Below are 22,807 nucleotides of genomic sequence, written 5' to 3' on the forward strand. Positions count from 1 at the left end.
CACATACAAATTTGTCTCACTCTAAAGTTTTATTAAGCAACAACAATTGACACAAATTTCTAAGCAAAACTAACAAATATTAACAAAAGTAAATCAGCAATCCTAACAGACACCTTTTATTAGTAGCTATTCTCCTTTATACACTGAAGGAAATGAAAGCATTTCACATTACATTTATATGACAGCAATTGCCTTCATCCTGATAAAACAGAACAGATAAATATAAATTCAAAATTCTTCCCTGAAAAAAGATCATGAAAGCATTATTACAGTACTAAAAAAAACCCATTTACAAAGGTTTCCCCTAGCATATGCAAGCCATGTGACTTAATGCTCACTTTTCAGCAGCAATAACAAATTCATTGCCAAAGCACTGGGAAAACAGCAGTAATGATATTTTAAAAAAAAATCATTTTTAATAAAAAGAAAAATCTTCCAGCATTAGCCTATTTATAGTTGTGTGATATTTCATGCCTCATATCCTCACTTCTGGATTTTAAAAAAAGTGCCTATAAATGCCACTAAAGAGATTTCTGCCCAAAGATGAAAGTGCATTTTTCTAGGTATATAAAAAGAAGTAAAAAAAAATATTCAAAATTAAAGTTGTCTTGTGTCTGTCTATAATCAAAAATTAAAAGGTACTCCTACAAATGCAAAAATATAAAAAAAAAATTTTAAATAACGGCATAATAATCCACCATCAAAAAGATTTCCATCAGTTCTATTATGCATGGCCTTTTGAAAAGGATATACGGCCTGGTACTGGTTACTGCACCAATGGCAACAATCTGTGTATTTAGGTACAGCACTAATACATCTTGTTTAACCTCACAATTACACAAACATTTAGACGCATACGTCCTTTGCCGCTAAACTTGAACAGATTAAGCAAGTATTTACTTCTTTCTACCACAGTGAAATTTTATCTTGAATTAACACCTGACAGCAAGCCTTCACAATACATTGATAACTACCTTCTTGAACAGGCAGACAGACTAATAAGAGATTAAGGTCATTAAGCACATTTTTCAGACTTGTGTAGACAAATTTCTCACATTTTTACACTAATTTCCTTAGTACAGAGAAAAACGTAAGGTAACAGATGTCAACACTGAAATATATTGTAAATAAATGGCCATTTTCTGACAAGCCTACAAAAAAACATAATATATCCTGTCATATTTTTGTTTAAACCTCTTCTGAGCTGAAACACACAAATTAAGGAAGCGACTATCAATACTACATAACAACATGTCTTTCAATGCACTTCTTTTGGCTGGTTAAAAAGAAGACAGCCACTCAATGTCTTCTTAAAAACAAAGCTAAGCTCACTTCCAGTACACATTCCAGGAAAGTCAGATCGATCCAATCAAAATCATTCATCAGCCATCATTAGTAGCTGCTCATCCAATCAGGGTTAGCGTTCACACTGTTATAGCATTTTTAATATTACAAACTGCATGAGACTTTAACAAACAGAGCATATATACATTAAAAAGTGGAGTGAAGTTTTTATGGAATGGACACAAAGTTGCTTTACAGGTTGGGGTAACATATCCTATACAACTATCTTTTTTTAGTTTAAGGAGATACAAAAAAATATGCATTTAAAGCTGGTTTTGGACAAGCACTACATGCTTATCCAAAAGAATGGCCTATCATTATGTATGCATAGGTGACACTCTCCCTTCTCTTTTAATTGCCCAGTGTGAAAAAGCAAGCTCAGAAGTCTGATCATGGACATCATCAGTATTGGAAATCAATGTAAAACAAAATACAATATTTAGAATTCGGATTGTCTTGAAACACTGCATCCAAGATTATAGGGCAACATCCGCAAATATTCTGTCAACAGCTCAATGCAGTTTGTTAATACTTGGATTGTTTTGAACATACACTAATTTAATTATACAAAGTTTGTCAACCAAGACATTTAAAAAGCAATAGAGCATGGTAAAACTCGTGAAAAACAGTTACTAAAATAGTCTGACTTGGCATGGATGATATATGTGAAAAAGATTATACACTGGCTACTGAGGTATAAATTCAATGCTCCTAGTCAATGACTTCACAGAAGTGATAAGAGATACTGTAGATTACAGTATATTTACATTTTTAAAAGTTTTCTAATTTGCTTTAAAAAAAAGTTAAATGCCTATAAAGTAGGTACTATGACTGTTGATTGGTAAAAAATATATTCACAAAACATTAAACAAAATGTGGGATTTTAACAGATCTCAAGAACAATAAGCTGCTTTCATGTTCTGAATTCTTCCCTTGTGAATTTCTCTGCTCACTTACCAGTTTTATTCATATTTATAAAATATGCACGATCTGACCAAAAGTTAGGAAACAGCTTCACTGATAACAGGAATGTGGGTTTGGTCAGTGGGGAACAACATCAGAACATTTCAGTTTTGCAGAGACCAGCATCAAAACCCAACTCAGCCTTACAAAAAGCATGAAGGTCATTCTGGTCCTCTAGCGCAGTGTTTCCCAATCCGGTCCTTGGGAGCTGGGAGGGAGCAAAAATGTGCACTGTCTGGCAGGGAGCTGGGAGGGAGCAAAAATGTGGAACGGCTGTGGGTCCCCAAGGACTGGGTTGGGAAATGCGGCATTAATGGTTGAGCTCACCATCGCTGTGACAGGAGACGTGCATCATGTTTATAGCCTTACGTCACCTTGGCACAATTTAGCAGCAAAGTCACGCCAGTTTCATTCTTTCTCATTGATAAATATTCAAAACATTTACTATTAATTTCTTACTCCTCATAATTAAGCGATCAAAGCCAAACTTTGGTCCAACTGTCGTTAGTTTCTTTTGAAATCTAGTTCCCTGTTATTTTTGACAGGATTGAGCATATATATATGCAACACAGTCCATAGTGTCACAAACATCCAGCAGGCAATATTTGGTCTGATTCTACCTTCAACATTTGGTTATAAGTACCAAGAGCCAAATCCTAAGGCAGAACATGCAGAAAACAGACCTTGTTTGGTATCCATCACCCCCCCCCCCCCCGGCTCATTGGCACTTGCATATTTAATCAGAAATTATATTATAAGCTGGTGTTAAATTTTAATTTATGCTTAACTTGTTTATCATCATGTTACTGATTTTCAATAAATTCTCTTCATGCAACGTTATATTACTGCTTTTTCAGTAACAACAGTGAAGACGACGTCACCTGTTTAACATTTTGTAAAATTATTCCTAGCCCGAATACATTCCTTTTATATTGTAGTAACTCATATTTGTAATCATTTGCATTTCACTAATAATCCAATAAACTAAAAAATTCCCACTTAGATAAACGAAGTAAAAATATATTTTGGGGAAAAGCTTAAGCAAAATAATCATTTCAATAAATTACTCACTTTCCTATAATAAATACATTTAAAATTTAACTTAAATTCATTGAAACAATGTTACAACACAGAGCATAGAACATACATTTTTGTGCAACTTATAAAGTCCAAAATGTTTTATACTGACATCAGAATAAAATTTATAATTATGATTGGCAACATATTAAGGCCTATTAAATACTGAGCTGTCAAACACAGCAATTTTTATTTTCCAAAACTTAAAAATACAGTGGAATCTTGGTTCTCGAACTTAATCCGTTCCAGACTGCGGATCGAATCCTAAAAAGTTTGAGTTCTGATCGAATTTTACCAATAAGAAATAATGGAAAACCAATTAATTAATTGGTTCCTGGCCCCCCAAAATTGCACCTAAATATGTCTTTTTTTATTTTTATAGCATTTAAACACAAAATGAACAGGATAAAACAAGAGCATTTTTTTCTTAATGGCTTCCAAAACGATAAAGATCTTATCCCAACATTACCCCTGTCCTGCCCCGATCGTCCGCTCCTTCCGTGTGCCACGCCCCCTCGTTAACCTCATGTGGGATCCCCATGTGATCAGCTGTTTCTGGTTGTTGTCATTAGTCCTCTGTATTAAGTCCGCGTTTCAGTTTGTTTCCCCAGTCCGGTCATTGGGTGCGTTCGACTTGCTTACAGCGCTGACTTAAAGCAACGCATTCTGATCCTGACCCAATGCATTACGGTTAGATGCATTGCGACCTCTCACCCGGCTGCACAAACTGGAACTGCCTCCGTGATGACACATCTTCGCCCTTATTGGCTGAAGAGTTTAGTTACATGCATGACGTTTGTATCCCAGGCAGTTCCGATGCGTAATCTGCTATTTCTCCCGAATTTCACATAAAGCAGTGAGAACTGGTTTTCAGTTAATTTACCTGGTAAAATAAAGTTTAAATAAATGACATAAATGCTCTAATAGTACATGTAAGTTAGTGTTTTATTTGTTAGTTACTGTAATGTTGCGCTGCTTTATTTGGTTAAGTGTCCAGTCTGTGAAGAAGGCATTCAAGTAAGAATTGCATTGTAGTATGACTCATTTCCTGGCACGTACAATTTATATCAGGTCAGCGTTCACGGTTCAACTTCTGATATTCAGATCGAGTTCTAGGTCAAACTGGTTTGTTCGACTTTCAAGAAATTTGAGTTCTAGTGAGTTTGAGAACCGAGGTACCACTGTAAATGACTTTATGAATTTAGAGGTTTGTCATTTGGTTTGTTATTAAACATTATCACATTGTCCTTTAGCAGACATTAGATATCTAAGGGGCACAGGCTTCTGAAAAGGACTGCCATGTAGGTTTCCTTTGGCCTTAAATCTTGAATACTTTTTGCCAAATCACACTATGACGGACCAGCTCTATACACAGTTTTATACAGAAACCAGTGAAAAGTGCGAAAGTAAGAAAAAGTGCACGTGAATTCTTAGGTCACAGTTAAGTGCCTAATCAGCCACCAATGTGTACTAACACAGAGACCCCCAACTCCTGCATCATGGCCAGTATTCCACCGGAAAGAGAACACTGGGACATTGTGGGAAGGGATGGTTAACTTACAAAAATAAACTGTATAACTTATAAAGTTTGTTCCACCGATTGATCTGCCACCTGCACTGTCCATTCCATCAAATTTTAACACACAATTCCCCCCCCCCCTCCCCCTCCAAGTGACAAGTTTTACCGGTCTGTGAAATGTTTGCACAATGTAAACCGGTCCGTGGTCATCAAAAGGTTGGGGAACCCCTATAGTAAAAAAAACTAAACAATGATTAAATACCATAATAATAATAATACACAATTATTTAACAGGATTATTATATATTAATTTCAGCCCCCTGTATTTGCTGTAGTTCAACAAATGAATCTCCACTGCAGGTTTTCATTTAAGAGCTTAAAAACAAACTGCTATAATAAAAATAGTTAAATAAGGCAGCATGTAAATAAGGTAGCTGTTCCTCCAGCTTCTATACATTACAGCAGCATAAAAATTGAAAAGTGACCACAGTAAACTAACCCCTTATTTATACCCCCCCTCCCCCCCCAGCATAACAAACCAACACATCACTCCCGATTTTCTTCTTGCACCAATCCCGATACCTCTTCACTTAAGCCGCTGGGTCACATTGGCCAAGGCTACAGCAAAGGCCTGCACTGCTGAAAATGGGTACTGAAAATCCAGGATGTAGGCGTTGCCATCAATTCTGCCGAACTGCATTACCTGAGAAAAATAATGGAAGGAACAAGACGGACCATACAAAGACCCCACAAAATACCCACAATTAGCCCATAAATATCCCATGAATTATAAATGCAATGCAGTTGAATAGTACACAAAGCATATACTTCTGGGAAAAGCAAATGAAATATAAAGCCTTACTTGTCTTCCTTCCAACTCAATCTGGAAGTTCTTAGCTGACTCCTGCGTGACCCTTCCTCCAAAGTCTAGCTGATATACTTGTGTGGCCTCATTCCAAAGGGGTTGTTTGTTGGCCATGACATACACAAAGCCTTGACTACCGAGGCCCCGGTCTTCCTTCTCGTTCGCTTTGCGGCACTTGATCTCCTCGAGTTCGCTGGTAGTGCGTAGGTTCCGCTTGCTTTTCCAACCTTTCTTGCTACTCTGGCTCTGGTTCATGAGTTCATCCCCACTGACAAACAGCTCCGGCTCACTCTCCGAGCTGTCCTGGAACTCATTCGTCTTGTTCATCTTCTTTGCCTTTTGCTGCTCCTTCTGGCTCTTGGGTTTCTTCTTTTCTCGGCTAAGTCCAGGGCTAGACATGAGGTTGTTGAAGTCACCGAGCATACGACCCTCCTTCTTCCCCTTGTCCTGCGCAACAGGAGTAACATTAGCTTCGTCTCCCTGGCTGTCAAGACTCCTGCGGCTCTTTTTGACAAATTCCTCCATTCTCTGAGGCATTGGGCTCTCATTCAGGGGAAGTACCTCCTGAAGGTTGTCACTAGCTTCTGCTATGGCCTCCGTGAACCTGAGATGGTTCTGGAGATCAGCAGGAGGGGGCGGCGAAAGGACCGGCTTTTCCACCACCTGGTGGGATTTGCTGGGAAGTGTCTCCGGGGGATTCGGTACGGGTGGGCATGGGTTATAGATGTTCCAAGGATGCATGGCTGCAGGGGGCAGCTGGAGGCCAGTGCAGGAACTGGCACTTGGGTAGATGGGTGGCAGTGAACAACAGCTCAAGTTGGCTAAATTTGGTGGGTAACTGGGCGGCAGGACCATGGCAGACTCTTGCTGACTGAAGGAGAGAGGCGCCACGGCTTCCTTGATGGGGCAGGGTTGTGGAGGAGGCTGCAATGTTTGGAGTTGTGGGCCATTATAACCGGCACCTGGAGGAAAGGGCAAAGAAATCTGGTAACCTGACTGGAAAGTGGGGGCACTGAGACTAGTGGGAGATTGTGGTGGAAGGCCAAAGGGCAATCGAGACACACTTAAGTGCTGGTCTGGATTCAGAATGATTGATGGTGCTTTATGTGGCACAGGAGGGGTAGTCAAGACAGTCTGTTCCCGAGGAACCCAGATTTCCTCAGAGGCCCTACTGGTATCCCATTGGTAAGGAGGGGGACGCTTGACTGTCAGGCTGACTTCTCCCAGGGTTAAGTGCCGGACAGGTTTCTCTAACTGGCACTCCGGATTCACCTCCTCATCCTCAGTAAAAGCTGAATTAACATACTCTGTCCGGTCCCTGGCGTTCTCGAGAGGGCCGAGTAGGTTATAGGAGGACTGTGAAGTCAGAGGCGAAGCGCTGTTTGAGTGAACGATGATAGTGTTGAGCTGGCCTCCATTTCCCAGTGTAAAATCTGGCCTCATGATAGTCCCACCTGTAATACCGTTACTACTGCCGCTCCCACTGGTGTTCCCGCTACTAATATTCACGCTGGGATTGCCACTGGTGCTACTACACTGGCTACAAGTATGCAACGCTTTTGACACTCTTTGCTGGTAGGAGGCTGCTAGAGTTCTGTTGACTTTGGACTTAGTTGGTAGAGTTTTGGCAGACATCTGAGAGACATTCAAGGCTCCCTCCCTGATGCTGCACTGTGGCGTGGTACGAACAAGCGTGGCGTCCATCTGCTGGCCAGGACTCCGTGCAGTAGTTGCTGAATCCGGGTAGGGCGGTGGATCCCTGGTAGGTATCGAGTATCGTGGAATTGTGAGCCGACTGAGAGTGGCAGAAGTGTATGGAAGCTGGATTTTCTTCTTCTCTGAAGAAGTTACCCTCAGAGTTGCAGAACTTCCTGGTCCCTGGAGAGGGTGCAGGCTCTGGTTATACACCAGCCTCGTGCGAGGACGGCATACCTCCTCTACGTTCCCACTGCTATCGAAAGTCGTTATCCGCTCGTACCCTACTGGGGTCTGGTACTGGGAGGCCAGTGGGTACAGCAGGAAGTCCTTTTTTAAGCAAAGATCTAACTGGGGCTGACCGGTGTGGCTGTTGTCACTAGGGCTTGTAGAGGCTACTGAAACCACAGACCCTACAGTGCCTGGGTAAGGGGGCGGAGGGTTCATTTTGCTGATCTCCAGAGTGGCAGCGAAAACTGCTGCATCCCCCTCAGCGAGCAGTGGGGATGGGTGTGGGGCTTTCATTTTCAGCTGATGCTCCTGGTCTCTTCTCTCTCGTCCGTGCTCGTCAGGAAACCGGGGTATCTGGAGCACAACCTGAGGCTGAGGCAACACAACCTGGGGATGGCCGGCTCCAAGCGGGGGCAAAGGAAACTGCATCTTGAGCTGCTGCAGCTGTTGGTGCTGCTGCTGCATCTGCTGCTGCTGCTGGCGCATCTCCTGAATCTGCTGCTGGATCTGCTGCTGCTGCTGTTGAATCTGCTGCTGCTGCAGCTTCATTTGCTGCTGCTGTTGCAGCTGGTGTTTAATCTGTTGCTGCTGCTGCTGCAGCTGCTGCACCTGATGCAGCGTGTGTTGCTGCTGCGGAGGCTTCTGTTGCTGTTTTAGCTGCGGCGGCTGCATTTGTTGTTGCTGCTGCTGGCGCTGCTGAATCTGCTGCTGATGAGCGAGAGGTAGCCCAACCGGAATGCGACCCAAATCCATCCCGCTGAAGATCACTTGTCCGGGGCCAGAGTATCTGGTGGGCAAGCTGTACTGCGATGCCCCCGTCTCCTGGTTACGCCCAGCGACCCCAGTGATGGCAGCTGCACTGGCGGTAGCATTAGTCAGGACGTCGAGCTGAACATTCTGACTAGCCAATAGGGACTGGACAAGTCCAATGCTCTGTGTAGGTGACATCGCCTGGGCGGGGCTATGGATTGGTGCAATGGGGATGTTAACGGTGCAGGGAGGATTGTCATCAACAACTCCAGAGGGTCCTGTCACTGAGCAAGACAGAATGACCGTAACTATACAAACACACATTTATCTGTCAACAGTATAATATGCTGGTTGATCAAATACACATCTAATAAAACATTTAAAATTTGTCAGTACGTTAAGCCAGAAATATCTCCACACACTTCCATACCTGGTAAGTCATCCTCATCCTCACTGAAGACGTTCGGATTGAAGACAGGGAGGTTCATCAGGTCGAGGGAAATCTTTCGCACTTCTGGTAGGTAAATAGTCATCTGTCTGGGCTGGAGGTGCAGTAGACTTGTCTTATAGATAACTGGAAAAAATAATTAAATGATATAAACTTGGTGATTTTATATGCTGAATTAAGTACTTCAGTAGAGTACAATGACATTGTTATAATACGAATGTTACCTGCACCAAGGTTTGTCGGCAAGAATGAGGCAAGGCCCACAATTTTAAACTTCGTGCCCCAAATATTGGATGTCACTTGAGCAAGGTAATTGTGCTGTATAACAAAGAAAAAATTCTCAGTTATATGACATACAACTCCAGACAATTAAACTAAAGACCTGCAATTAATTGTAACAGCAAAAAAAAGAAAAACACCGTAATTTATCTGCCATTGTGACAGAGCCAGTACCTCAGTAATGTCATCTAGAGGGAACTCTTTGCATGTGAGCCCCGGGGAGCCAATAGCGGTGCTCCGAGCAGGTAACCGTGGTGACCGGGATACATCCTGCACAGCCCTGGATAGCTTAGGCGATTTTCTCACATCCATATTAATTCTATTGGCAAATAAACAAGAAATTCTTCCAGCATTTATGTTTGTATATTTGCACCATATGGTTGTTGCTAACATCTACAGATAGAAATACAATAAATCGCTTTCCAACATAGGTTCCTCAAAATTGCATTAAAATGTATTTCCCAAATGACTACACACTCCCACATTACAAATTGATTTAGTTTTATAGAATGAAAATAAAAGGTCTTCAGTACTCGTTAGCTATTAACTCGTCTGACTGTCCTTCAGAAGGACAACTGTTTAAGTAGCGCAGGGTGACAGAAATGCTTTGTAGTTATTTTAAAGCACAAATACCTCGGTTTAGGTGACTTGTTTCCCAGTGACTTGGAGGATTTCTTTCCAACCCAGTCGTCATTCAGCTCGTTGTCGCTCGAGTCGGAACAGTTGCAGCTGTCGATCATGGAGGAAATCAGGCTGTTTCCGTAAACCTCGTCTAAAAATACAAATGGGGGAAAGGATGAGTGAGATCACGGCTTCAATCTGCCCGGCGTCTGGGGGCTTGGATGCTTGAGCCCCCTTGAACTGGTCCTCCTCCAAAGCTACTGTAGCTGTGTCATTCTCACAAACTCATTACCGTAAGATAACAATTTCCTCTAATTTATAAAAATAAAAGACTCTACGCAATTTCATTATCTAAACTATTTATATTACCATTTGTTTCTGTAATAAACAAAAGTATTTAAATCAAATCCAAAGTAAGAGGTAAGAAGATATGAAAAATTTAGCAAAAAAAAAATGCATCTTATCATGCAAATTGATTGTTTATGTGTTACATGCAATAAACTTGAAAGATTTAAAAACATTTTATATAGTTTTCCATTATTGTATCAGTAAAACTGTTTTGACTACCCATTTGTGGAAAAATATATTTTTTTTAATCATTCAATCAAAAGAGCAAATGACATAATTTTAATGTACAGTACCAGACAAAAGTTTGGACACTCCTACTCATAGAAAGGTTTATTTGTATTACTTTATACATTTCAGAATAATTATGAATACTATAAAATAACTTGTATGGAATTACACACTGTCCCAAAACGTATTAAACAAAAATAATCATTTGTTGGGGGGGGCAGCTCTGTGGGTTGGGACTCAAAAGGTTGCCGGTTCTAATCCCGTGGTTGGCACCGTCATCCCACCATTGGGCACTGACCCTACTGTCGTCTCAAAGCCAGTTTCATGATGTGTCCTCCTGGGATGCTTTTCCAGCTGTCCTGAAGGAGGTGCTACATACTGTACATGCTGAGCACTCATTGGCCGCTTCTCCTTCACTCTCTGGTCAAACTCGTCCAAAACAATTTCTACTCTCTTTAGGTCAGGTGGCCAGGTCATGTGATGTGACACTCGATTACTCTCCTTTATAGATGGCCTGATGTGTCCAAACTTTTAACCAGCACCATACCTGAAACATTAGGGTAATGTCATTGTTCTGCACAAAATACCCAAATATTGTATTTCACTGTAGCTTTTTTTTTGTTCCCTCGAAAAAAATTCTCAAGGTGGTGAGAATGTCCAGCTGCTCAGGCACCTGCTCTGAAGTTCTCCTTTGGATCCACGATGACAAACTCGGGCCGCAGCTTGCTGATTCGCCGGCCCTTGAGGATGGGCACCAGGCCGCCCAGGTACTCCAGGTAGAGGGTGTAACAGGGCCCCCCCTCCTCCGGGCAGTCGTCCGTACGCTTCATGGTGCAGTGGAGACGCTCGTTCCCCGCGGTGGGATAGCTGACAAAGTCCCGCATGTTGTTGGGGTCCGGAATTGGCGGCTGGGGATAAAAGTATGGAAGCACTGTTAGAAGATTATTACAACAAAAAATTTGGCTAGCATGTGACAAAAACGCCTTTACTCAGAAAACACGGGGTTCCCCCCTTCCCTTTCGTCCCCTCCGAAGTATGAAATCCCCACATAGTGAAAAATATGCTAGTATTCCATTTATAAACAGATTTTCAGAACAATATTTACAAAGAATCCCCCCTAGCATCAAATCATTCATCACTGACGGCAACCTGAGTAGTTCTTCCATCTCCTGTCTTGCTCTCCATGAACCACAGTAAGTCCTGTACATCCATATGCTTATTCTATTTTGTTAGCAGAGCACAACGCATGCTACTGTTCTGGTATTTTTTCAGTGGTGTAGCGGTACTCTCTGCAGTTTAAAGTCCGACATAGTTTATTAAAAATAAGTATATGCCAAATTTATACAGATTACTAACTTTTGGGCATCATAATATGCCTCCCACTAATATTTTAGGCACACTACTAATCTGTTTACCAAGTGCATGTAAGTAAACATCCATATAGTACTGAAAAACTGGTATCTGGACAAATGTTTACGCCTGTCATCTGAAGCCCTGGTATTACGCATGTGGCATATAATCGCAATGTGATATTGTGCAGCCCAAATATTTATCTATACAGAGGTGAGACCTAGTTTTAAGACTCTCCAATCACCGCCCACGATTACAGATAATCCCTTCTCTCCTGACAAATCATTTCTCTTGATTTTTCTGTTTTTCTTCCCTAGAACCGCCCTCCGACTGCTAACCAGCAGCTGAAAGCAGCAGCGCGAACCTTAATGGTGGGGATGAAGGCGGTGGTGACGTAGGAGCAGAGGCGGGACGGCATGTTCAGCTTGCTGACGTCCTTCTCCTCCCGCAGGACGCTGGCGATGCCCTGCTGGCACAGCAGCTGCAGGCTGGCCACCCGGTGCTCCACCCGCACCACGTACAGCGCCGGCCCGCAGGCCAGGAAGAGCCGTGAGTCCCGGTGACCCCAGCACACTGTGCTGATTGGACGCTGAAAGGGGGCCGGTGATGATTGGATGTTTTATATATAAAATACATAAACAACCAATCACAACAAAAATACAATAATCAGGTACATAAAGTGCATCAATTAGACGGTTTACTCATCTTCATTCATAGATCTGAGAAAATATGGAATGTAATTAATACGTTGTATGTTTATCCTTCAAGATCTTCTTTAGACAAACATTTGAAATCTTAAATTCTGTTTATGTTATGTTACACAAGGGAACACAGATCCATTGAAAAAGGTGCAATTGCCTTTAAACAGGGCAATACAAACAGGGCAATACAAACCCCGTAGTTACAGTTACATTTTAATTTGGTAGATGCTTTTGTTCAAGCACCGGTGAGGCAGGTAATACACAACTGATAACATATAGCAGTGCTTTTCAGCGGACTTACCTGAGCAGGGGTCTCCAGCGTGTAGATGTGCTCACCATGGACATTGTAGAATTTGACGAGGACATTCCTGGCCAAGGAAATGCAGGCAATGTCCGCAGGGAGACTGTGTCTCTCCAGTCCAGCCACGGCCAGGAGGTCCCCCTGGGAACACCACTGCACAACTACATCTGAAAGGAGATTAAAAAGAAAAACTACATGCTGTCAGAACAACAGCAATGTATTCCCCAGACAGTCACCCTCTCCCCAAATCTAATCCGTACTCCTCCCACGTCACCCATCCTCTGTAATCTCTAGCCCCCTACACACTCTCGCAGGCTCTCTAAAAAAATCTTTATTAAAAGCCCAACTTTGTGTTACTTGTCTCAATGTAAACAGGTTTATAAGATCTGCGTTTGAGGCTGCACTTTACTACCATTATGTGACGCTGCTTCAATTTTGATCAATTTGTGTTAAGTTTTGAATACTTTCAGATCTTTACCCATACAACGTGTCTGCAAAGTTTGAAGAAAAAAATCCATTGAATACTTTTTGAGTTAACGCGCTAACAGGCTAAGTGTCTATGGCAGCAGACCAGTCGTATAATCAAATGTGCTACCGTCAGAGGAAAACAAAAAAATCTAGTGAGTGATGGCATATTATATGCCATATATGAGAAAAGGAGCTACACCACACAATGTCTTATTCCAGGCTGACTAAACATTCATGGCCAGTTTCCCAGTAAAGGATTAAGCCTAAGCCTAGACTAGCTTTGAGTTTCAATGGTGAATCTCCATTGATACTGCAATTTAGTCCAAGACTAGGCTTAATCCTTGTTTGGGAAACTGGCCCTCAGAGTTCCCAGATTTTAATTAACGATACATGTTTTCAAGAAGATTCAAAAACCTTGGTAAAATTTTACTTGACAGGGCACAAATACTTAGTAAAAACTCCGTTACTTCTGAAGTACAAATTATGAACAAATATAGTCGCTACTTGACACAAAAGCTGTGTCATAACAATGAAGAAACATGAGTAGTAAACTTCAGTAGTTCACAAAGTTTTACAGAATTAAAAGATACAGGCAAATATAGTAACTGCTTGGGATGAAAGATGCATCATGCTTCAATAACAATGGAAAAATATGAGATCAGTATTTAACTTGTGTTATTAATTAATACATAAGTAAACATTTAATGAAAACTGAAGACAGATCATCATCACCTGCACATCATCCCAATTGCTGTGAAGCTGAGCTCAGTAACATCAAAATGTCAACTGGGTCCATTTTCTCTGAATTCACATACAGGGTAGAATCTGTTCCAGACAAGATCCAGACGTACCCACCTCTGAGCCCTGAGCAGATTGTGGCAGGCGAGAGGTCGTCGTAGTTATTCATCAAATTGATGTTTCCTGACGTGAAGCTGACCGTGAAGAGGGCTTTCTGCGTGTGTGCTGGGAACAGGGTGGACAGTGACACCACTCAGGAAATTACTACACGTCCAAAAAACCAATGCAGTACAATTTTTATACACAGTACAATTCTCATACACATTCCCCAAAGTGATCCAAAGAAATCTCTGCTCTTGCTTACTCATATTTACTTCTTTACCTGATGTCTTTATACATTGAATGAAGCTTTTAAGATGAAGAACCTTCAGTACATCATCAAAATCCATCTTGGATCGGAACCAGCAGCCTTCCCCCAGCCAGTTCATTAACTAAAATGGCACCTGCGGCATCAGCATGTTTATAAATGGAGTGATTTACATCAGGAGTAACCTTATGAGCCCCTGGATCCTTCATATAGGTACCTGGAGGCTTGGGGTGGTCGTCTGTGTCGGTGTCGCTCTCACTGCTGTCCTCCATCAGGAAGTTCGGGTAGTTCCAGGACATGCTGATGATACCGTCCAGCTCGTGCAGGAGAACATGTGCCAGCATGCGGCCGTGACAGTCCATGACGATCACCTGACCATCCGCCGTCCCGAACAGGACCTGCGGCGGCACGGCCCACAACCATCAAAGGGGTCTTCAGCATTATTAGGGTTAGGGTTACAAAAAGATGCAATGATATCTATACAGATAATTATAATGCAGATACTCATTTAAAACCATAATCCACAATTTAAGACGTTTCACGGTATAAAACAAAATGTAATTGATGGATTTTCAAAATGCTCTGCATTTGATGTACTTATGAATAATCATCCATTGCCTTTGAATATAGCTATTATTTCAAAAATATGCACGATAGCAGCCTCAAAGTACACATATAAATATACATATATAAACACTATGTCCCTGCCATATTTATCTATGCACATATCTTTCGTTGTTATAATTTCTTCTGATCTCTCTACCTCCTCCATGGATGTGTGCCAAATTCGCAGTGCTGAATCACCTGCTGGTCGTCGGGGGTCCAGATCCCACACGTGATCTGGCTCTCCAGGTTGATCTCCGAGGACCAGTGCCTCTGGCCACTGACCGAGCCGACCAGCACGAAGCCGTCCCGGTACGAGATGAGCGCCTGCGTGCCGTCGTGTGACCAGGTAAAGTCGCTCACCTGTTGGGAAGAGAACAGGAATGATCATTAAAAAATCATTTTTACAGCTCATGATAAATTTAAGTATGAATTTAAAAAAAGATATTCTCAGAATCAGAACTAAAAATACTTCAAGGTTACCTTTTCTGTTTCTTTGCTTTCATTCTGAATTCCCTCCGAAAATTCATCGACCTCAAAATATCGTTATTCAGCCTTACAAACAACTGACGTTAAAATCTTCTTACAGCCATTTTAGAGACTCAAATCTGTCCTTGCTGCTCCCACTTCCTCTCCTACACCAAGCAATCTTTTAACAGCCATGAAAGCAGGCTGGCTTATTTCACCTGTGCGCCGCGGTCGTTTACCAGCTCCACGGACCACCGGCCCTCGTACTGGATCCAGACAAATATGCCTCCATCCCGATCACAAGTCGCCAGTTTCTGAAAAGGCTCATTCCAGCGCACCAGGACAACCTAAAACACACACATTCCCCTCCCCATAACTCTTTGCTAAAAATACAGCACTGAGTGCATCTATTCATTAGTCATTATCTATTGGCTTACTTTGAAGACCTGTCTATTCAAATCTGAAAACTTTAATCATGGGCTCAAAGAGTCCAATGGATGAAACTAAGGTCATACATTAGCATTCAGTGCTTACAAGACTGAAATTTATATTCAGATGTAATCAAAAAGAATTCAACATTCAAATATAATCTGTTCGTCTTTGATGCGGAAATATTTTCATCATGTATGATTAATGTGAAACTGTGCTTTAATGGTGTTAAAATTTACCAGAAATATATATACTGTATTTTTTTTTTCAACTGTTAGCCAAAGATGGAGGGAAGATGTGAAACAGAACACTGCATTTCAAATCAAATAAGCTGACATTAAATCCTGGTGTGTGAGATTAAATGCCATCTTAAAGTGCAAGAAATGTTTTCCATAGCGCATCCAACCTGTCATATAATACACACCGAAATGGCCCATTTTAGCTCAGCCACTACATTTAAAAATGTCACAACCACCAAGCAGATGAGTGGGTTTATGAGGCTGAAAGGCATTTCATGACTTTTTTTTTTTTTTAAATCAACCTCAAGGACAGCTAAAAATAGAGCAAACAAAACCCAGCAGCGGCGTCTTTGCCTTGTTTCGAGGCAAAAACAGGAGCAGCCATTTTTATTTCCATTTTAATTTAACCCAAGATCCTTTCTGTTCTGTTCCAGTGCAAGCGCCCCCCCCCTCCCCCCCCGAAGGCGTGTGGTCTGTCACCCTGAACCTTCTCCTTGACGCCCACACAGACTGACCACTGGCCGCCAGAGCAACATGCAGTCAGGGCTGGAACTCCAGCATTTTTTTCTACTACCCAACTGGGTTAAGTTCTGTAAAAAAAATTTAAATGTAGTCCGATGTGCAGTTGTTGTTTTTTTTACTAGCTGGTGGGCTACTTTTTAGTTTTGTGTTCTCACCATAAATGATCTTCATGTTGGTGTAAAACTATGCTATTATACTGTACCAGCCAAAGTGTGCCAGCTTAGCGGTTTAAAACCTCTGCTAAAATCACCCCAGTATTTGCAGCGACCATCCAAAACACCCGTGTGTTTCTGGCTTGGCCACTAGCTCACCTTGTGTAGCCACTAAATTTCTCCTTGACTTTTTAAATAAGTTTAAATAATTAAGGGAGCTGATGGTGAAATGTTAACAAGTACATGGAAAGGCTGAGGTGCCACTGAGGAGGTTCGGGAACTGAAGCCGTGTCCATCCAGCCGTCCAACTACTGTAGGTATCAGTAACGTTTTGGAGAACAGAAGAAATTCTGTGTTCTGTGTTACTCTTAATATGCGTATGTTCTAATGTTAAATTGTGTTTTTTTTCTTCTAAGCAAAAATGCATTTACTTCCCAGATAAACAGCTTTAAACATTTCTTTGGACTGCCTAAGACTTTTGCACAATACTGTGGATCGATCAATCGATCCATCCATCCATCCTTCAATCTATCGAGCGAGCCATCCATCCATCCATCCATCCACTTATCACAAGCAGGTCTGTGAGGCCTACCTATTCTACACCCAAAGAAATGAAATCAGAAGTCTTACCTCACTGTTGTGTCCCCTTAGATTGAAGTTGACCCTCTGTGGAGTGTGCCTGTCCCTCCTACAGTGGCTGGAGGTGAAGGTGACCCCAACGACCCCCCTCCCGTTCCCCGTGGCCAGCCACCCTTCTTCGTAGTACCTCCTCCTGCACACCGGCTTCTCCTTCTCGCTCTTGGGTACCCGACCCTTCCAGGACAGGCACAGGATGTTGGAGTCGCTGCAGAGGATGGGACCATGCTCCAGAGCGGCCAGCATCCCTACTGAATGACCAGACTTGTTGTCAGGTAGGAAAAGCGGTTGGGTTTAGTGTCAGTACCTTGCAGTGAATTGCAGGCAAAATAAAAAATATACATTAATTTTACATCTTCTAATGGAGGGTCAGCATTAATGTCACAAGAACAAGTCTAGACTTATTTTTAAGGTCATTCTGTTTGATCAATGCAAATACAGAGGAAGTTACATGGCACTTATATATATAAGATAAACTATTGCTGTAGGACAATGAAAATGCAATAATTGGCAACTAATTCTGGGCGGTATGACCAAAATACTGTATCACGGTATTTTTTAAGATTCTGGCAGTTTCACAGTATATCACGTTTCCCCCCCCAAGTTCACCCTCACCACGGCAACAAGTGTTTACATCAATAAAATACATTTACAAATGTTTTTAAAAAGGTGCGTTATTATTAGAAAAATCGTTTATATTTAGCTCGATAGTATAATCAACATGTTCTATTAAATTATTAGATTTTGATTTATTGAATGACAAATAATTATTATGCGATGAATCGACAATATTTGCTGTTTTGCTTCACTAATATGCATTTCATTGCAGACCTAATTATATTACACATAATCCAAATTTTCAGGCACAGACTGAAGCAGTAAATACTATGAGCGGTTAAATATGGAGAATTATTGTGTTATCAAGTTATAACTGTTGGTAAGAAGGGTTTGCACAGATAACAGGGGTCCCCTCTCATGCACTCTGCAAAGCCATCCATAGCGCTTCTATCAGCGAACAATATTATATAATTTGCTGCCCATTGAAGCGTTACAGCTGTTGATTGAGTTATGCTTCGCTATAATGGTATATGAAAAATTAATACTGTATGGGAAATTAAAACCGGTATAATGGATGAACTGGTATACTGCCCAGGACTACAGACAACCCATCAGGTTGCAAAAATATCACCTGTTGTTGCAAAAATATCACCTATCTTATATACATATCTTATATTTCAATGCAATGTAGGAGGGTTAGGCTTAGACATTTTACATCTTAAGATTATTTCCTGGTGAATTTTCTCTTTGGCAAAATCTCAAATAGCCTATATCTCCTCCCAATATCAGTAAAATGTGGAAGACTGACTGACTGATATTGCTTGACTAAATGAATGCTTTACCCACAAGGTTAGTCACCAACAATGCAGTTAGCAAACAAACAATGTATCTGAATAACACACTGTGACTGTACACAGATTGCTCACTTCATGACATTCGGTCATCCTTAGGTATAACTTTGCTGTGCGTTCTCAAATCTTCATTCAAATTTCAGACTGTAGTAATTATCTTCAGCTAATTTTCTGTTCACAGCCATTGAAGTTCAACAATAATTTACAACACAATTAGTCAAGCATGTCCCATTTGGAATATTGTATTATATGATGCATCCAGTTCAGGATGTCACTGCAGAGAGCACAGTTGTCTCTCAGGCTTTGAAAATGCGTGCATCAGCTTCCCAACCATGGTGAACTTCCTCCTGTTGGCAACAGCTTTGTCCCGACCCCCGGAAAACTCTGGAAATCCTCAGTCACGAGAAGATCTGTGAACAGAGTACAATATCAGCATATAAAACATTTTTTAAAATCTACACTTCAGCAAAAAATTCAGCAAAAAAAACCAAACTTTTTATAGCAGAAATATACATTAAATTCTGTCTTATTAAATATGTTACAGCGCAAGCATGCTAGATGCCTTCCTGGCATAAAATTCAAAGAAACACTGGTTTTGAATATTAAACAGGCATTCGTGAGTAAGAAAAATAACAGCAATTACAGCATCTAGTGAGCTGTTTAGTGGTCTAGGAATCCGGAGTTTCACCAGAACTTTCTAATACAAGAAGGGATAGTACTGCTGAATTGTTAGGCAGAGTACTTTAGTCTGTTTCTGTGTTCAAAGTACAGCAGTACGAGCTCCCCGAAACTAAAGCCAAAATGAGTTTAGGACTAATTATTTTAGCATCACTTTCCTTTTTATTGATTTTTAAGAATTAATTTTAAAAGCCCTTTGTTTACACAATAACAGTCTGCGTTATAACACAAATAATACAGTGTATTCTGTGGGGGTATAATGGGATTTCTGTATTATATTCTCCTCACACATCTATACCACCACGACTTATGATTGATTAGATGCTTTATAAATCATAACACTCATACCCCCCCCCCCTTTTAAAATTTCTAAATTGCTGTCAGTGCCAAGCCACAAAGCCCTTTTCATCTAACACAGTCTAGATGCTGGTCACCAGGCATTAAACACCGGAAAAACCTTCTCATGTATATAAGTGTATATTCCAAAAAAAAAAAAACCCTCCCTAACTTCTGTCCTTTGTAGGGCAGGTATTGGCAGAGTGGGTCAATTTTTGAAACTGTACTTTTTCTCTCACTCTAAAAACATGGTCCTAATTATAATATTAAAGCTTAAGAAACGACCACAGAGGAGTAAAGATATAGAGTATCAGTCATATGATAAACCTTTTCGATATTGCAGAATTAATGACTCAATGTGGAATCTGCTCGCAAGGTCAATTAGTAAGAAAATCTGCATGACCACAGTAACAGTATATAATGTGTGTAATAATGCAAAGATATAAGGTGCGTGATGAAGAGATGATGTACAAACGCTTTAAATATTACAAGAATATGCCAGCATTCAAAACGCATTTCCTTAGATTGCTTAATATGTGGTCCAAAATTTATTCTTCGGCCAAATGCAGATTAAACCATCTTAATCTCTATTCACTGAATCACGATGAGTTAGTTGCAGACTGTTTTTATAGAAGTGAATGAAAAACGATATTGCATGTTAGATAACCTGTTACAATATTGCCGCCACTTGCGTCTGAAGCCGCAACTTCTTTGGGCACAAGTTCATATACTTAACCATTGCATTACCTGCATTATCATTGCCAAGGTTATAATTTACTGCGGTACGCATTAGCACAAAGGGCACTTTCGTTTAGAAACACTATACTAATGGTTAAATACAATGTAATTTTATTATAGTAACAGACTACGCAAATTTCATTAAATTAATTAACGTCCCATCCTTTCCGTTACATCTAATCCCCGGTAAAACGCGTCAAGATTGGAATAAATCACTTAGAAAACCTTTTACACACCATGTTCTGCTCCACTAAAAAATCACGGAACATCTGTAATATACAATGGGTGGACACCTGGTATTAATTTTGTAAGATCGCATCCTGAGAAATGATTAATTTATACTTCCACTGGCACAGCAGCTGCGTCCTAATAAAAAAAAAAATCAGTAAAATGATTAAAAGCTACTACATTTTTCTTTTAAGTACAAGAACTAATTTACATCACATTTTCATTGGGAGCTATCGGGTTTAATGTCTCACTAAAGCATATGAAAACCGGGAACGGAAAAGCTAGCTAATTTTGTTTATTTCTTCTTTTCTCACTTGCAATATGGGAACTTTGCATTTTTGGACAAATCACACCAGGTTGAACTGGCCATTGGACAGCGAAACCTGCGAAAAATAACCGATAATGAACCTAGTCTGCGCATAATATAAAATCAATCCGCTAGTCAATATTGACAAAGCAATTTTTATTATGTGACCGCTTACCCCCTATCTTTGGGTCCGACGCTCCGCAACTGCGCTTGACTCCGGTGTCACGTGAGAGCCACGTGACTCGCCCCGGCAGTGCGGTGTCGACATCGGCTTGCGCAGGCGGCGCGCGGCGTTTGCTCACATGGTTCCGAAGACAGGAGCAGTGCTGTCTGTGCGGGCTCGATTGTGATTCTGTAGCGCTTGGACCCTATTAAAATGATGCTTGATTTAAAAAAAATACACATTTACAGAAATAATATAAAACCTTCATAGAAGAATTGCTTTTTTTTCTTATATGATGTTCTTATTTTGCTTTGCTGAACAATTATTGGATTGTTCAAGTGGGAAGTGTATTTGAGTCATGAAACATTTCACATGGTTGTATTTGTCAAATGAGTTTTTCTCTACAGCACAGGTGTCAGACTCCAGTCCCGGAGGGCCAGAGCCCTGCACATTTTTGGGTTTCCCCTCATTTAACACACATTTGTGGTGGAACAGGAAAAGAACTAATTAAGCTACACAAGGCTGTGGCCCTCCAGGACTTCATTTTGACACCCCTGCTCTACAGCATTGGAACGATTTTTACTGGAGGAGTGAAAATTGTGTTGTAGAAAAGTTTTTTTTCTTTTTTTTTGCTTTGAGGAGAGTCTAGCTTGAGTACAGATTTTGATGCCAAAAGGAGGCAAGATAAGTGGATCTTTTTTACTGGTATATAATTGAATAGATTTTTGTGACACTTGACTAGATACACAGTAGTGATTTGCAAAGTTTACCTGACCAGTTAATTAAGTGGCTTGAGGGAAAGCTGTTAAATAGTTTGTGATCACGGTAGACCGTAACCCAAACCCTCCAGAGAAAAACCCACTCGCGTCATCGCTCAGTATGATATTCTCCACCAGTGTGTTTTTGAGGCCAGAGGGTCAAGCAGGGATGAGGGCAGTGCCTAAATCAGCACGAACATCGAACCCAACACAAACGCAAAAACTACAGCACTACTTTTTAGGGATCACCAGAAGCATGGAAAACTATACCGTGCAAAGTATACACAAGTGGGCAACATAAAATGTCAGAGAAGGAAGGTAAGAAAGAAAGAGAGAGAACGAAAGATTGAAAGAAAGAAAAAAGAAAGAATGGGGCATTTGTAAATGACTTGGATTGGAAATGAATGGATGTCACGGATTATTATCTCATTCTATTTTATGGGTGTAAAATACAACAAGGGTCTTATTTATGAAGCCCTATAGTCAAAAACATTGAAAAATAAAACAGGCAGGATATTCAATCTAACAAATAAATCACTTTAATTCTTACTTTGGATTATGCACATTTATTTTATAGTAGTCAGACTCATTCAGATCATGTTTCCTCTTTTACCCAATAATGCAGGTAATCCACTTGTATATGAGCTTGTCATGTTGTAGAGTTTTAATTATTCTGGAAAAAAAGAAAATAGTTTGAAAAACAATTGCATACAACATGGAAGAAATTACGAGAGACATAATTTTTTCTTTTATACTGGAATAATATTGCAACTTTGTAACAATCTGCCTATTTGTGTGTAACTGCTCTCATTAAAACTAGCATGCCCCATGGACCCAGGCTGTATACA

At 40.8% G+C, this 22,807-nt stretch overlaps 1 protein-coding gene across 1 annotated transcript; it reads right to left on the reverse strand.

Annotated features, from left to right (window-relative positions):
• Window positions 1-10: 10 nt before the first annotated feature.
• tulp4b (TUB like protein 4b) lies at window positions 11-21,356 on the reverse strand. The gene is made up of 16 exons (XM_023839198.2): window positions 21,214-21,356; window positions 18,827-19,161; window positions 17,337-17,606; window positions 15,583-15,711; window positions 15,098-15,259; window positions 14,511-14,691; window positions 14,044-14,151; window positions 12,721-12,887; window positions 12,083-12,307; window positions 11,042-11,276; window positions 9,805-9,943; window positions 9,346-9,490; window positions 9,117-9,210; window positions 8,875-9,018; window positions 5,766-8,728; window positions 11-5,606 (listed from the first exon to the last, which is right to left on the reverse strand). The coding sequence occupies exons 2-16, from the start codon at window positions 18,842-18,844 to the stop codon at window positions 5,490-5,492; spliced, it is 5,097 nt and encodes a 1,698-aa protein (XP_023694966.2). The 5' UTR covers window positions 18,845-19,161; window positions 21,214-21,356; the 3' UTR covers window positions 11-5,489.
• Window positions 21,357-22,807: the final 1,451 nt, after the last annotated feature.

The sequence above is a fragment of the Paramormyrops kingsleyae genome, chromosome 14 (genome assembly GCF_048594095.1).
Source record: "Paramormyrops kingsleyae isolate MSU_618 chromosome 14, PKINGS_0.4, whole genome shotgun sequence".
Classification (NCBI taxonomy): domain Eukaryota; kingdom Metazoa; phylum Chordata; class Actinopteri; order Osteoglossiformes; family Mormyridae; genus Paramormyrops; species Paramormyrops kingsleyae.